At 56.6% G+C, this 13,635-nt stretch overlaps 1 protein-coding gene across 4 annotated transcripts in view; it reads left to right on the top strand.

The window, feature by feature from the left end:
- Traf2 (TNF receptor associated factor 2) overlaps positions 1-11,844 on the top strand; it is a 29,362-nt gene extending 17,518 nt beyond the window's left edge. For 3 of the 4 annotated variants that reach the window (XM_003473106.5, XM_013155923.3, XM_063244191.1), the window contains exons 7-11: positions 1,297-1,371; positions 2,480-2,761; positions 3,065-3,242; positions 4,726-4,874; positions 5,389-11,844. In XM_003473106.5, coding sequence (XP_003473154.1) covers positions 1,297-1,371; positions 2,480-2,761; positions 3,065-3,242; positions 4,726-4,874; positions 5,389-5,607 — 903 coding nt within the window. In that variant the 3' untranslated portion in view covers positions 5,608-11,844. The remainder of the gene's footprint in view (positions 1-1,296; positions 1,372-2,479; positions 2,762-3,064; positions 3,243-4,725; positions 4,875-5,388) is intronic. The other variant, XM_023566391.2, reaches the window with a different exon arrangement.
- The last annotated feature ends 1,791 nt before the right edge of the window (positions 11,845-13,635 follow it).

Below are 13,635 nucleotides of genomic sequence, written 5' to 3'. Positions count from 1 at the left end.
TGATGCTTGTGACATTGATGGGGTGCCCTCTTTTAGCCTGCCGGGCACATTGACTTCACACCAGTGACATCTGTGTGTGTGTGTGTGTGTGTGTGTGTGTGCGCTGTGCACGTGACACCTGTGTGTGTGTGTGCTGGGCACTCAATTGGGAGCCTTGGGTTTTTTGAGTTCCCATTGTGCTCGGCATGCTCATTGGTCCCAGGTTCCCCGGGTGGCTTCGCTGAGCCAGAGAGCTGTGGCATGGTGTCCTCTGCAGGGACCTAGGTTTGACTTTAGTGTTTTCTTGGTGTGGGGTTGCACCAGGGTTCAGGTGTGCTGGGCAGGCCCTTACACCACAGTCCTCATTTGGCTTTTGAGTTTAAAAGGTTGTGTTTTATGGAAGGAAGGTTCTAGAGTCTCCCAAAAGCGCTGTGTGTCCACCAGTGAGGACACAGGGTGTTGGGTGTGTGGCAGATGCTAGCTGGCTCCCCGAGCTCTACTGCTGCTGTAGTGTTGTCTTCCCAACCACCACAAACCTAGGGTTGAGGTGTTACAGTGTGACAGCCGGGGACATCACAGTGGCTTCGTGTTCATTTCCTAAACAGGAGGTGGTTGGTTGGGCACTTCCTTGCCTGCAGTGCATCTGCATTTTGCCTGCAGGAAGGTGGTTGTGGCTCTTGGGCTTCTGTCGTGCTTCTTGTACTTACTTTTTTGTACTATTTTGGACTCAATGCCAGGCATGTGACCTGGCCTACTGGCGTTTGTGGGTTTCTGTTTGTCGGTGGGCATGGGTCACAGTTTTCTGCTTGCTTCTCCTGGGTTGTGGTCCAGGCTTAGGGCCCATTCCCCTCTGGATACAGGTGAACCCTGGCTGCCTTCTGGATTTGCAGGTGCACAACATATCCTCCTGTGAAAGCCGCCCATCCGCCTGTGCTCCTGGCCCAAGGTGGGAGGGGAAGGGTTTGTGTCGCACACTCCAGTCATCCCAGTGTCAGTGATTGGCCGTGCTGTCCTGTCCCTGGCCTGGCCTCTCCTCACGGACTTCTGGGTTATGAGCCTCTGTATACCACACATGCCACATGTCCCTGAGGCTGACGGCAGTGGTGGCACAGTTGTTTTCCAGGACCTCCCTGAAAAGCTGCTGTCTGGGGCAGCCCAAGACAGCTCCCTCCTGTGGTCAGCACACAGGCTGTTGGCTCAATCCTGTTGTGAGAGCAGAGGCTCAGGGAGACCATGGCTCTGTGGTCAGTGTGCGAGGGCTGAGGTGGAGCGGGCCTGGGAAGAATGGCCTTGGGACTTCATCCCCTGCCCCTGCAGTTTCAGGACCACGTCAGGACGTGTGGCAAGTACCGGGTCCCCTGCAGGTTCCACGCTGTGGGCTGCCCTGAGCTGGTGAGTGTCCCACACAGCACCCCTTTCACTGCCCCAGCTGCCATCAGTGCTTGTTCCCTGCCCCACCCAGTTCCGGATCACCTGCACCTGAGCCTCCCGGTAGACTCTGAGACTTGGTGTGGCCGGTGCTCTCATCCTGCTCTCCTTTGCTCCTGTGCCACCCTCTCATCTTTCCCAGGAGAGGAAAGGAAAGGGCACCGCCACTGCCCAGGTGTTCAGTCAGCGTCCCTGAGCCCAGCACTCACACATGTCCCCCTCGGGTCCACACTCACATCCAGGCTGACGGTTCCCCTAACTGGCGGCAGAAGGGTTCCACTACCACCACCCCCCAGGTGCTGTCCCATCCACCTGTCCTCTCTGCTGCTTGGACACACAGTGCTTGACAGGTGCCTGCTATGTGTTTACATGGGAAATCAAACAAGGCACAGCCCTCCCGAGCCCTTGGCGCCCCATCTTCACATCTTCACAGTGCCCCTACTGCCCCTAGCTTTTGCCCTACCTGCTTTGTTTGAGGTAGGATCTCACTATAGTTCAGATTGGCCCTGAACCCACTACATAGCTCAGGCTGGTCTCGAGCTCATGGTGATCCTCCTGCTTCAGCCTCCTGAGTGCTAGGAGTACAGATGTGTGCCACCATACCTGGCTTATGCCTTTTGATTTTTGAGTGTCTTTAATTTTTTTATTTGGTTGCAGAATGTTGGAAAAGTACCTAACTGAAGTTAGACGTCTTTAGGAAAGCTAAAGCTGTTTGCCCCCTTCCCTGAGAACAGCTTTTTAGGTGGTGGTTTTTCTTTGTCTGTTCCATCTATCCATTGGTGACGTCTTGCTGCGTTGCCAAGCTGGCCTCAACACTCCTGAGTGCTGGGATTACAGACACATCACAATGCCCAGCTTTTCATTTCTGAAGCAAAAAAGTTACACAGGACACTTTACAATTTTGAAGCATACTTGATTGTTAGATGGTGACAGATTAAATGCTGTCATGCAGATGAGGACAAAAATGAGCCATTTCCAGGTGTCCTGGACCCCTGCACCCCACCAGCCCCTGCCCCTGAGTGCAGCAAGGTCTAGTGTGCAAGTGCCAGCAGCTGACTGCCTTTGTCCACAGGTGGAAGCCGAGGAGCTGCAGGGGCACGAGGGGCAGCAGTTGCGAGAGCACCTGGCCCTGCTGCTGAGCTCCCTGCTAGATGCCCAGACCCTTCCAGGAGGCCAGAGCCAGGCAGCATCCGAACTATTGCAGCAGTGCCAGGCCCTGGAGCGGAAGACAGCCACCTTCGAGAACATTGTCTGTGTGCTGAACCGGGAGGTGGAGAGGGTGGCCGTGACTGCGGAGGCCTGTAGCCGGCAGCACCGGCTAGACCAGGACAAGATCGAGGCCCTGAGCAACAAGGTTGGTGCCCACGGAGCTGGTGGCTGCATCCCCAGGGAGCAGTGTAGAGCCCTCTGCACCTCGGCCCACATGCTGCCTCCTTGGGCTTTGGCTCTTGCACTTCTGAGCTGGGGTATGGGCTGTTACTGGGGTTCATGGGACCTGAGAGGTGGCTCATCCTTCCTCAGGCCTGCAAGGGTGTCAGCAGCATGTGTGCCCTGTGTTATATATGCAAGGAAGGTTTGCACAGCAGGGGTGGCTGTCCTCCGGTGGCTGGGGGCAGGTGACTATCACTGTCCTCCTGTAAGGTGCTCCTGCCCACAGGTGCAGCAGCTGGAGAGGAGCATTGGGCTGAAGGACCTGGCCATGGCTGACCTGGAGCAGAAGGTCCTGGAGTTGGAGGCTGCCACATATGATGGGGTCTTCATCTGGAAGATCTCGGATTTCAGCAGGAAGCGCCAGGAGGCTGTGGCTGGCCGCACACCAGCCATCTTCTCCCCAGGTGCTGCTTGAGTATTCCCACGTACCCTGCCTGTGTCCCCATGGCCTTGTGGAACAGCTCTCCAAGTGTGGGTGGGGCCACCATCCTCGGGAGGAGTTTGGGCAGCTGGGTATGGTGTGGGCCTGCCGGCCCCCACGGAGGCTATGGCTGGTGGTGTTGGGCAGAGCCAGTCTGGCCACTCCTCAGGTACGTGTTTCTCCCTCACCCCACTGTAGGGTCTCTAGAGGCAGGTACCTGGCCATCCTTAGGCTGTGGTTTGTTACTGGGGCATACTTCCCAACATGCTACCCAGCTGCCTCCTGGGGTGCTCCAGCTCACCCGTGAGCACACTTCCTGCTTACTCCTGACAGCTGCTGCCAAAGCAGTGGGGTCCGTGGCTGAGCAAAGACGGCATCGGCTCCTCCTGCCGCAGGCCCCCTGGCACTGTGGGGCTCTGCCTGGTGCCACTGTCGTCTTCCACAAGGCACATCTTGACAGCGCCTCTGGGGGCCTGGAGAGGAACAGACACATGCTGTGACCTAGGCTTGTGCTGGGAGAACTCCCAGGATGCAGCGCTGTCCTCAGGGCTGCAGTGCCGTCCTTGGCTGCAGTGCCAGCCATGTCCTCTGGTGAGAGGGCAGCTCATGCAGAGACTGTAGAGGGTGGGAATAGTTCAAGTGCCATAGCCAGAGCCTGGCACAATACATAGGCCCCTTTGCCACTCCAGGGTGCTGGTGCCTCTCTGGGGACCCTGATAGCCATTTCTTGGGGCCTGATCACTGGCTCAGCAGGCCAGTTTCAGCACCACTTTGGAGGAGCCATTAGTGGGGGCCCCATTGCTTTTGGGGCTTAGAGTACTCTGGGGCACAGGGTGGAACAAGCCAAGGTCTTCATAGAGAGGAATGAAAGCAGAAGGGGTACAGGAAGCCCTGCCCAGGGACTCCCAGTAGGCTACAGCTCATTAAGCTTCCACATCCAGCTAGATGGAAGCAGGCTGGGTGTTTCGGGGGACTTCCAGACCCACATGCAGATCCCACACGGGAGGGATCTGTTAGTGAGCTGGCCACCTGAGCTGGATGCTGGGACACAAGAGGCCATCTGGTGGTCTGAAACCCTTGATGGACAGGGAGGTTCGATCCAAGTGCAGAGATCTCAGGGCTGGTGAGGTCCTGGGTCTACAGACACAGAGCTGGAGCTCTGGTGGCCACAGGCAGGGAAGAGGGTGTCCCTGGCCTATGGCAGGGAGACCAATGTGCACGTCCTCTGCTGTTGTCCTCTCTGGGTAGTTACCCACAGGGAAGTGGACAGCTCATGTCCTGCTCCTTGGGCATGCCCAGCACAAGGCCTCAGCTGTTGTAGGTGTCCCTACCCGGGTGAGCTGCCATCCGATAGAGGCAGTGAGTCCTTATCCCTCAGCCCAGTCCTGTCATAGCAGTGCCCCTGGGTGAGGCTCCTCATGTGGGAGCCGCACCCTGCCTGCCCTCATGGCCCTCTCCCCCGCCAGCCTTCTACACAAGCCGGTATGGCTATAAGATGTGCCTGCGAGTCTACCTGAATGGCGACGGCACCGGGCGGGGGACACATCTGTCTCTCTTCTTCGTGGTGATGAAAGGCCCTAATGATGCCCTCCTGCGCTGGCCCTTCAACCAGAAGGTGTGGCGCTGTCCTGGGGGCAGGAGGGGTACCAGGGACCTTCAGGGTGTGGTGAGATGGCCCAGGGTGGGTGGCATGAGGTGGTGCTCCCCAGGGGACCTGGTGTGCACTGCAGCTTCTGATCACTGGCTGTGACACTGGTGCCAGGCTTCAGAGTCTGCTCTGGATGTGAGGCTGCCTGTTGTGACTATCCTCAAGCTAGGGTCCACCTTGGCTGAAGAGTCGGGGATCTAGAGACTAGACTGGGAAAAGAAGGGGGCAGCTCTGTTCACCCCTGCAGCCCAAGGAGGGCATGGATGCCCACAGACTCCATGATTCCCTGTGATTCATGGGTGCACCCAGAGAATGGCCCTTCTGCCCTGCGGGAAGCTCTGCTTCCCTACCCAAGATGGAGCAGGTGCTGCATCTGGGCTTGGCCTGAGGCCCTGGTGTCAGTGCAGGTGGCCTGGGCCCACATGTAGAAGTCTGTATGGGCACTTAGCTCATGGAGTTTGATCCTCCCCGGGCCTCCTAGGTGACACTGATGCTGCTCGACCAGAACAACAGAGAGCATGTGATTGACGCCTTCAGGCCTGACGTGACCTCCTCATCCTTCCAAAGGCCGGTCAGCGACATGAATATTGCCAGCGGCTGCCCCCTCTTCTGTCCTGTGTCCAAGATGGAGGCCAAGAACTCCTATGTGCGGGACGATGCCATCTTCATCAAGGCCATCGTGGACTTGACTGGGCTGTAGTCACGTCTCCAGGCGCAGTGCTAGGGGAGAAGTCACCACGCTGGGCCAGGATCCTGCACGCGGGTGGGCGGGCGGGCGGGAAGGAGCCGTTACCATCCCAGTGCCAGAGACTGGGGAGCCGGTGGCGAGCCTCTGTCCTTTCTAGATGGACCCTGCAGGGGCACTCAGGAGAGCCGTGTTAGCCAGGGCTCCTGGCCAGCTCTTGTGGCAGGTGTGTCCATGGCCACTGGAAGAAGGGCTGCTGCCAGCAGAATGACCCTGGAGTTCAGAGGCGGAGACTCCACAACTTGCACAGGAGTGCAGGCCTGAGGGGCTGCACTCGGGCTGTGGAGCCATCGGTATTAAATTTTGAGATTCCATGGTAAGTGGTGTCCATCTAGCTCCAGCCTGGACAGTGACGACTCTCAGGGCTCTTGCTCTTTCCTCCCGTGGGCTGTGAGCTCCTGGGGTCTCTGAGGCCGGGATGAGTACAGGGAGGTGCAGCAGAGCCAGTCCTCAGCCGTAGGTGGGCGGGTTCTTTGTGCCCTGTACCTAAGTGTTGGTGCCTGGGTATCAGCAGGTGGTCTGCTGCAGTGCTACAGCACAGGTGGGGTCAGCTTTCAGGCTCCCTGACACGGGTCAGGCATCACACTGCTGTCACCCTGCAGCTCGCCATGTGCACTTTGCAGGGGGTCGAAGCTTCTGTCCCACCTGGCTGTGTGACCTTTGCGCCTGTGTTTCTGTCTGGAAACAGTGTTGAAAGTGTGTAGCAACCATCCCTTGTATCCCCAGCAGATGCTGGGTGAGCCTGGTAACCCTGCCCCGGTGGCCATTAGGAGGCAACCCCCATCCTCCTGAGACTCTGTGGCGACAGGCTCTTGGTGACATCAACAGCGGCATGGATCTTGCTGACCTGGAAGTGGAGTTGGAGCCCAGGGCTCTTTGGCCATTGTGAGCCTGGTCTCAGGGAGCTGGGCCTGAGGTTTCCAAGTCCCAGTCCTGTCGGCAGAGCACCTGCCTGGGGCTGGCAGGCTGCTGTGGGAGGAGTGGCCCTGGTCACTCATGACTTCCCTGGGGATGACTTGACTTCCCTAGGGATGCAGCCACTCCAGTGTCTGCAGGGCTCGGCACCTTGGGGATCTTTCCCATGGGACCGCAGTGTAAGCTTTGGCAGATTTCCCACTGGGACATCAGACTTGGTTCCTCCTGATTGAGGTCTCCCAGTGTCCTCACCTTTGGTTGCATCTTTGAACTATCTATTCTGTTGATGTAAAAAAATTTTAACGTAGACATGACTTCCTGAGTAATGGTTTTAAAGTTTTGTTTTTAATATACTGAGATTCTATGTTGGGAATTTGCATATGACGTGTTTTTAAATTAGGTTCAGCTTAAAACTGTAGATCAATGAGTCCCTTTTCTTCTCTTGAAATGGAGCTGGGAAGCTGAGACAGGAGGATTGCTGTGAGTTTGAGGCCCATCTGGGCTACATAAGTTAGTTCAAGAATAGTCTGGACTACAGAGTGAGATCCTGGCTCAACAGAAAGGAAACAGAGGGTGTGGTTCAGTGGTAGGAAACGTGTTTAGCATCTATGAAGTCCTGGGATCAATCCCCAGTCCCAAGGATAACAGAAGCAAAGCTCGCAGGTGGATCTGTTGGCTGAGGTATGGGAAGACGCTTACTCAGAGGCTATAGTCTGGAAAGAGGGACTTGGGTATGGCCCATGGTGCAGGACTGGTAGCAGTTGCCCAGTGGAAGAGGCTGAGCTGGAACTGCCCACTTGCTGGGGCCCTGGGCAGGTCATGGCTGGGAGCCAGAGGGGGTCACTGCAGTGGCTCTGCTGCCTGAGGGGGCATCCTGACCTCATCTCGAGGAGGAGGCCAGGCAGGGACCATGGAGGAACTCAGGGCTATGAGGCTTAGGGCTGCCGTTCATCTCTTTCTGCTAAGACCCCAGTTTGTGCTTTCCCCAGGCACCATCAGTGATGTCGCTCCAGGGTGATCATCTCCACGAGGCCCCCGTCAGCAGCCACTGCCTCCCCCAAGCCCAACAGTGCGTGCAGGCTGCAGGTAGCTGTGCTGCCACGCTGCCGCTTTGTTAGGGCTGGGAGAACAAAGTCCTTGGATGTGGTGACTTACTGCTGGAGGGACATTGGGCGGTGGTTCCTACCAGGCGAGCTGCTGGGGAAAGCCTGCCGTGGACATCAGCTCCTGGCTGGCCTGCGGCCGGGCCCCCCTCACCAGAGCCCTGCACCAGAGCCTCATGCTCACCTCTGAGCAGCTGCCAGGCTTCCCGCACGGCAGCCCTCTTCACTTTCCATCTAGGAGCGCTTTGTACTGGGTATCCCCATTTGGCTGAGCAGTGTCTACTGGAATGGGTTGGGGGGTGGGGTTCCAGAGTCTCTGAGCTGCAACAGAGCTGCTGGAGACCTTTATGTACAGGTTGCTTTTGAGCTAGGATCATTTCTCTAAGGGAAACTCTGAGACTGGGCTTTCTGGGTCACCTTGGGAGCATTCTGTGTTATTTCGTGTGTGTGTGTGTGTGTGTGTGTGTGTGTGTGTGTGTGTGTGTTGAGAAGGGGTCTATCTATATAGTACAGGCTGGCTTTGAACCTACTTTGTGGCCCAGGGTGGCCCCGAACTTGTTGCAATCCTCCTGACTCAGCCTCCCATGTAGCTGGAACTACGGGTGTGGTCCACAGGTCAGAGTCACTGTAGTTGTGGTGGTACCTGAGCAGTGAGCTCTGTCGATGGCTTTAATTTCCATTTTGCAAGTGTCAGGTGAGGTGGCTTCTTCCCTGGTACTGCACCAGGCACGCCTCCTATTTGTGTTGTGGTTGAGCAGTGTTTTCTCACTATGGTACGTGAGGGTCGGTCACACTCTGGACAGGTCAGGTGCACGATTTGCAGCTGTGTTCTTTCTGCTGTCCGGTGTCTCTCCCTCCTGGCAGCACCTGTTGGAGGAAAGCACTGAGTCTTGGGGACGTCCTGCCTGTAGGGTCGCTCTCCATGGCTGCGCTCAGGGCCCTGTTTGGAGGGCTCCCTGGCTCAGATCGGCAGTTCCCCTGTGAGTTCGTCCCAGGTTCGCTCTGCATTGAGCCTGCAGTTTCTCCAAGTCAGCATGGAGAAAGATGTGAGAGCTCTTGAGTTTTGTGTCTGTTTTTCACTGCTGGTGGCCACAACCATGGGACCGAGGCACAGTGCCTGTGGGCTGGCCACTGCCTCTCCCCGGCAGGCTCAGCTGGGGGAAGAGCTCTTGCCCCGAGTTCATGCTTCTGTCCAGGGCTAACCTGCTGCCCTAGTGTGATCTGCTGTCCTCTGATGACTGGTGTCTGCTCCTCCCCCAGCAGCTCCTGAATACAGTCTTGCTTCTCAAAGTTGCCACCATGTTTGTTACTCTGCCAATGCACATAAATTTCACTCTCTGTAAGAGATTGCTGGGGAGTCGGCACTGCCTCGGCCTGGGGTTCAGCCTGCGAGGAGGGGTGGCCTGCCCTGTTCTGTCCACAGCCTGTGGTTCTAGAGACCAGGCGTGTGTTTATTTCTGTGGATTCGAGGGGATTTGACTGTAGGCAGTCGTGTCGTCTGGTGCTGAGGTGCTTCCCAGCCATTATAAAAATACTGGCCAGGTGTGGTGGAGCACACCTGTTATCCCAGCACTCAAGAGGCTGAGACAGGGGACTTATCATGAGTTCAAGGCTAGCCGGGGCAATGTAGTGAGTTCAAGGTCAGCCTGAACTGCATAGCATGACGTTGTCTCAAAAAAACTAGATAAATAAAGTAAGTTTTATTTTATTTATTTATTTTTTTTTGGTCTTTTTCATTTTTATTGGTACCAGGGATTGAACTCACGACCGCCTGCTTGCAAGGCAGGTGCTTATGCCGCTGAGCTAAATGCCCAGCCCTAAAGTAAGTTTTTAAAAATTGTAGTATATTAAAATTTTACCACTGTCCCCAAGTTGCGTCAGCTAACCTGGAACTTGTGATTCTGCTGCCTCAGCCTCTTGGGAAGCTGGATGGCAGGCATGGGCCATGGCCTCTGCCTGACCTGGTGTTTCATCAAGTGTTCCTCTGCGTCCAGCAGTGTTTTATGGCCATTGCTCCTGACTGGCGGTGGCAGACCTGCAGCGCATGTGGCTCTGTGGGCTGTTCCTGTCATTGAGAGCTCTGAGAGGTTCACTGTCCCTGCTCCTGTCCCTGTGATATGCTGGCTCGCAGTCCTCAGTGTCTGGCTGATCTAGTGTGCTGTCCAGGGCTAGGCTGCCTTGGGCACGCAGCGTGGGTTAAGGGTGCTATGTGTTTGTGAGGCATACCCGTCCGTCTGTGCACGGGAGCCCTCTTACCCACACTGTCACTTTGTCCGGCTCTGGTTAGCCTTGGTCAGCGGTGGTTGCCCATGGTGTTTTCAGAACTACACCCTCAGTGGTTCTAATCACACCCGCCATGTGGTGCAGTCCTGGGACAGGCTTCCAGGCTCCACATGGGTTCCCTGACCACCATCGGCGGCTCGGGGCCACCTTGCTCTGGTGACTCAGGCAGCAGAGAGCAGCTCTGGGTGCTTCCTAGGGCAAAGGGTGTGTGGCAGTGTGACATTTGAGAGACCACATGTCATCACGGTGGTCTGTGCTGTTTATGAAATAAGCCCTAGGCCTGTGCGTTCTTGAAGGCCGGGCTCAACCCTGTCCGCCAGCACCCCCTGGGCATCTTGAGCCTGTGTCTTGCAGAGTAGGGCACACTGTATTGTCTTTCGTTTGGGTACTAAGGCTCACCATGAGGATGCTGGATGGAAGTGAGGGTGTTGCCGTGACCAGGATGCATGGGACTGGGAAGCGCATTGGGCATGCTGAAAAGCTGGTGCTGTTAGGGTACCTGCTGATTCCGAGGAGGGTGCAGCAGAGTTGGCGGACCAGGGGTCAGGTGTCTGCAGAAAGGCCCAGTGGCTAGGTCTCAGAGGGAAGTGAGGCACAGGGTTGTGGAAACTGGGGAGCAGAAGCTTTCTGCAGAGCCCAGGGGTCCTTGCTGCATCCTATGTGTACCGAGGTCTCCAGAAAGGTGGTATTTAAGAGGGCTGAACTCAGGGGTCTGGCAAAGAAACCTCTAAGCAGCAGAGCATTGCTGGCGCTATGTGGTTGCTTTTTTGGTTTGACTTGTGTTTTTAATTTTTCTTTTTTTTTGTCTTTTTCCTTTTTATCGGTACCGGGGATCGAACTCACAACTGCCTGCTTCCAAGGCAGGCGCTTATGCCACTGAGCTAAATCCTCAGCCCCATGTTTTTAATTTTTCTACAGCAAGGTACAGGGGGTAAGATTTTTAAAGCACGGGCTTTACCACCAGAAAGGTTGAGAGAAAGTAGGGAATTGAGAGCATCTCAGCTTGCTCCATGGAGAGAGAGAGCATCGTGAGGACAGGAATCTAAGGTTTGCGGAATGCCCATGTCTGTACCCTGGGGAGCTGGCAGCTGGGGAGTGCAGCCTGCACTGCCAGGGCTGCCGCATGTCTATGGGGTGCACTGGGCCCAGAGGTGGTAAAGCTGACTCTGCCTGCAAAGAGTGTGAACTCAGGACAGTGGTAGCCTCACTCACATCTCCAAGGGCGCTGCAGAGGTAGGAAAGCATTGCAGGCTGGAGCCACTGAATAAGCCCTAGGGTATGCCTGGTGTCACCTAGGAGCTTAGTCCCCAGGACCCAGAACTGAGGACCCTGGGGTACAGCCCCAACCAAGAGCTGCACCCACAGTGCTGTGGGATGGATGGGACCCAGGTCTCACTGGTGTCAGGAGGGTGGCCGTGACAGAGGCTCACCTCAGCCAGGGGCGTCTTCCCCGCTGGGCCTGTGACTGGCTTTTATCCACCTGTTGCCCTCTGACCCGCCTGTCCTGTGCCCATATCGCCAAAACTCACGGGCTCTTAGGGGAGTCAGCCATGGCCACATGCTGGGAAGTGACCATCCGATGGCCTTGGCTATGTTCGCAGGTGAGCAGCACAGCAGTTTGGGGGCCCAGGACATGATGCTGTGGTTTGAGTGTCCCTGCCAATGTCACGGTGAAATTTAACTGCCATGCAGCCGTGCAGAGGCGGCTGGCACATAGCCATGGCAGCCCAAGTGACACTGGAGCAGTTGGAAAACATGGGTGTCCCCTCTCCTGCTACGTTGACCTCCACCAAGGGAGGACACAGCATGAAGTCCCCACCAGATGTGCCCCAGATGTTGGACCTCCCACCCTCCACCCATGAGCCAATAAATCTCTGACCATTATCAGTCACCCCGTGTCAGGTGTCTGTGATCGAAGCAGAAAGGGACGAGACCGTGTCCCTGGAGTGGAGGGCACCTCAGCCCTGCTCAGTCTCCTGACCCTATGACCATTTACGCGGAAATGTCCCTACAAGGTAGGAAGCAAAGACCAGGTCATGAGGGGTTCTCACCCAGCATGGCTGTCCCTGTTGTTAGGAAAAGGGGCGGAGTGGACACTGGCTCACAGGGAGGGACAGTGATGTGGAGGTCACAGGTTGAAGATGGCCATGTGGCCTCCTCAGGCCACGGAGCCCTGAGATTGCTCTGCACTCGACCCTAGCAGCCAGGAGAGATGAGACTCTCTGGGGACAGGGCAGCCCACCCCTGCCCGCCTGAGTGCCCTCGGGCTGCAATAGCTGCAGCTTGGGAGAGCTCATCTGGGGTTCTCACTTGCAATCCCCTGCATCTGCCTTGGCTAGCAGCCTCTTCTCCAAAGAATGGCAATGAGTCCAGGTGGCAGTATGGGGAGCTGTCTGCCCCCACTGGTGAGTCATGTCCCATGTGAGAGGATCCGTGCTGGTAGCCCTTCCTCCCCGTGCTGTGGAGACCCCATGGTCTCCTAGGGTTACCATTCTCAGGTCTTAGCCCTTGGGCCATGAGGCACACATCCTGTGTGGGTTTCCTTGGGCTTATTCTTTCTTGGGTGTGCTTGGCTCCCAGACTGGCAGGCCCACACTTAGACCATCTTTGGGGAGCTTTCAACCTGGATTCTTACAAATTGCCCTCCAGCCAGGCAAGTAGTCAGCCTGTCTTCATGCCTTTCCATGATTGGCTAGGTGGGGTCCACGTGTTGGCAGGGCACAGGAAGTAACGGGCTGCCCACTACTGCCCCCTCTCAAGCTGCAGCCTCACTGAGGATGAGGACAGGCCCCAGCCCAGTGTGGCTCCTGTGGGCTCCCAAGGCCACCGCAGCCCACCTTGGGTGCCTGGCACGAAGAAGGCCCAGGGCACTTGCACTGTGTACCGGGGTGGTGCTGGGCTCCCCCAGGCTCACTTCCAGCTTCTGGCTGCGTGGACTCGCAGGCCTCACATCTCAGAGCTCTACAGCGCTCCACTCTGGGAGATGGCACACAAGCCTCACAGAGCCCTGTGGGCTCTGCGTTCTGAGCTGCAGGGCCATGTGGTCCCACCTCTCTTAGGCCAGCCTGTCTCCTGAAGGTCAGCTGGGCAGGCAGAGTAAGCCCTTCTCTGCTGCTGTCCCTGTAGCTTAGCCCCGATTCCACTGCCCACAGCTTCCCAATCTCCACCCTTGTCGTGAACTTTCAGTTTAAGCACACTCACTGCCTGTTGCAGTTGTCTAAATGTGTATGTGTTCCTGATTTCCACTTTCCTGTTTTGTCTTATGGTCCATTGCTCTGTATCTTTTCATTTTTTTTTTTTACCGGGAATTGAACTCAGGGCTTGCACTTGCCAGGCAGCAACTCAGGCTGCTGAGCTCTATCCCTGGCTCTCCCCTTTAAATCCCACAGATCTCAGGTCCTCTTTCTGGAAGCTGCTGAGTTTTGCAGCTCAAGAGCGTGTGTGCCCTGCCACCTGTGGGCCCTCATGGTGGGAGCTCCACAGCTCTGGGCTGCAAGCTTCGCTTTGTCTGGCACAGGGTGATCTACTGCTGCTCCTAGGGCCGAGACCACGTTGGTAGCTGTGGGCAGCACCAGCTCCCTGGACCTCACCTGACCCTGTGGATGATTTGGCCACTATGCTCAGGCCTATGCTCCACCTCTGGGCCACAGAGCCCCCTCTTCCCCAGCTGGCAGCCTGGGAA

Source organism: Cavia porcellus, unplaced genomic scaffold (assembly GCF_034190915.1).
Source record: "Cavia porcellus strain 051 isolate PalLab524CR breed Dunkin Hartley unplaced genomic scaffold, mCavPor4.1 scaffold_49, whole genome shotgun sequence".
Taxonomy (NCBI): domain Eukaryota; kingdom Metazoa; phylum Chordata; class Mammalia; order Rodentia; family Caviidae; genus Cavia; species Cavia porcellus.
This window is presented reverse-complemented; position numbering and strand designations above follow the sequence as displayed.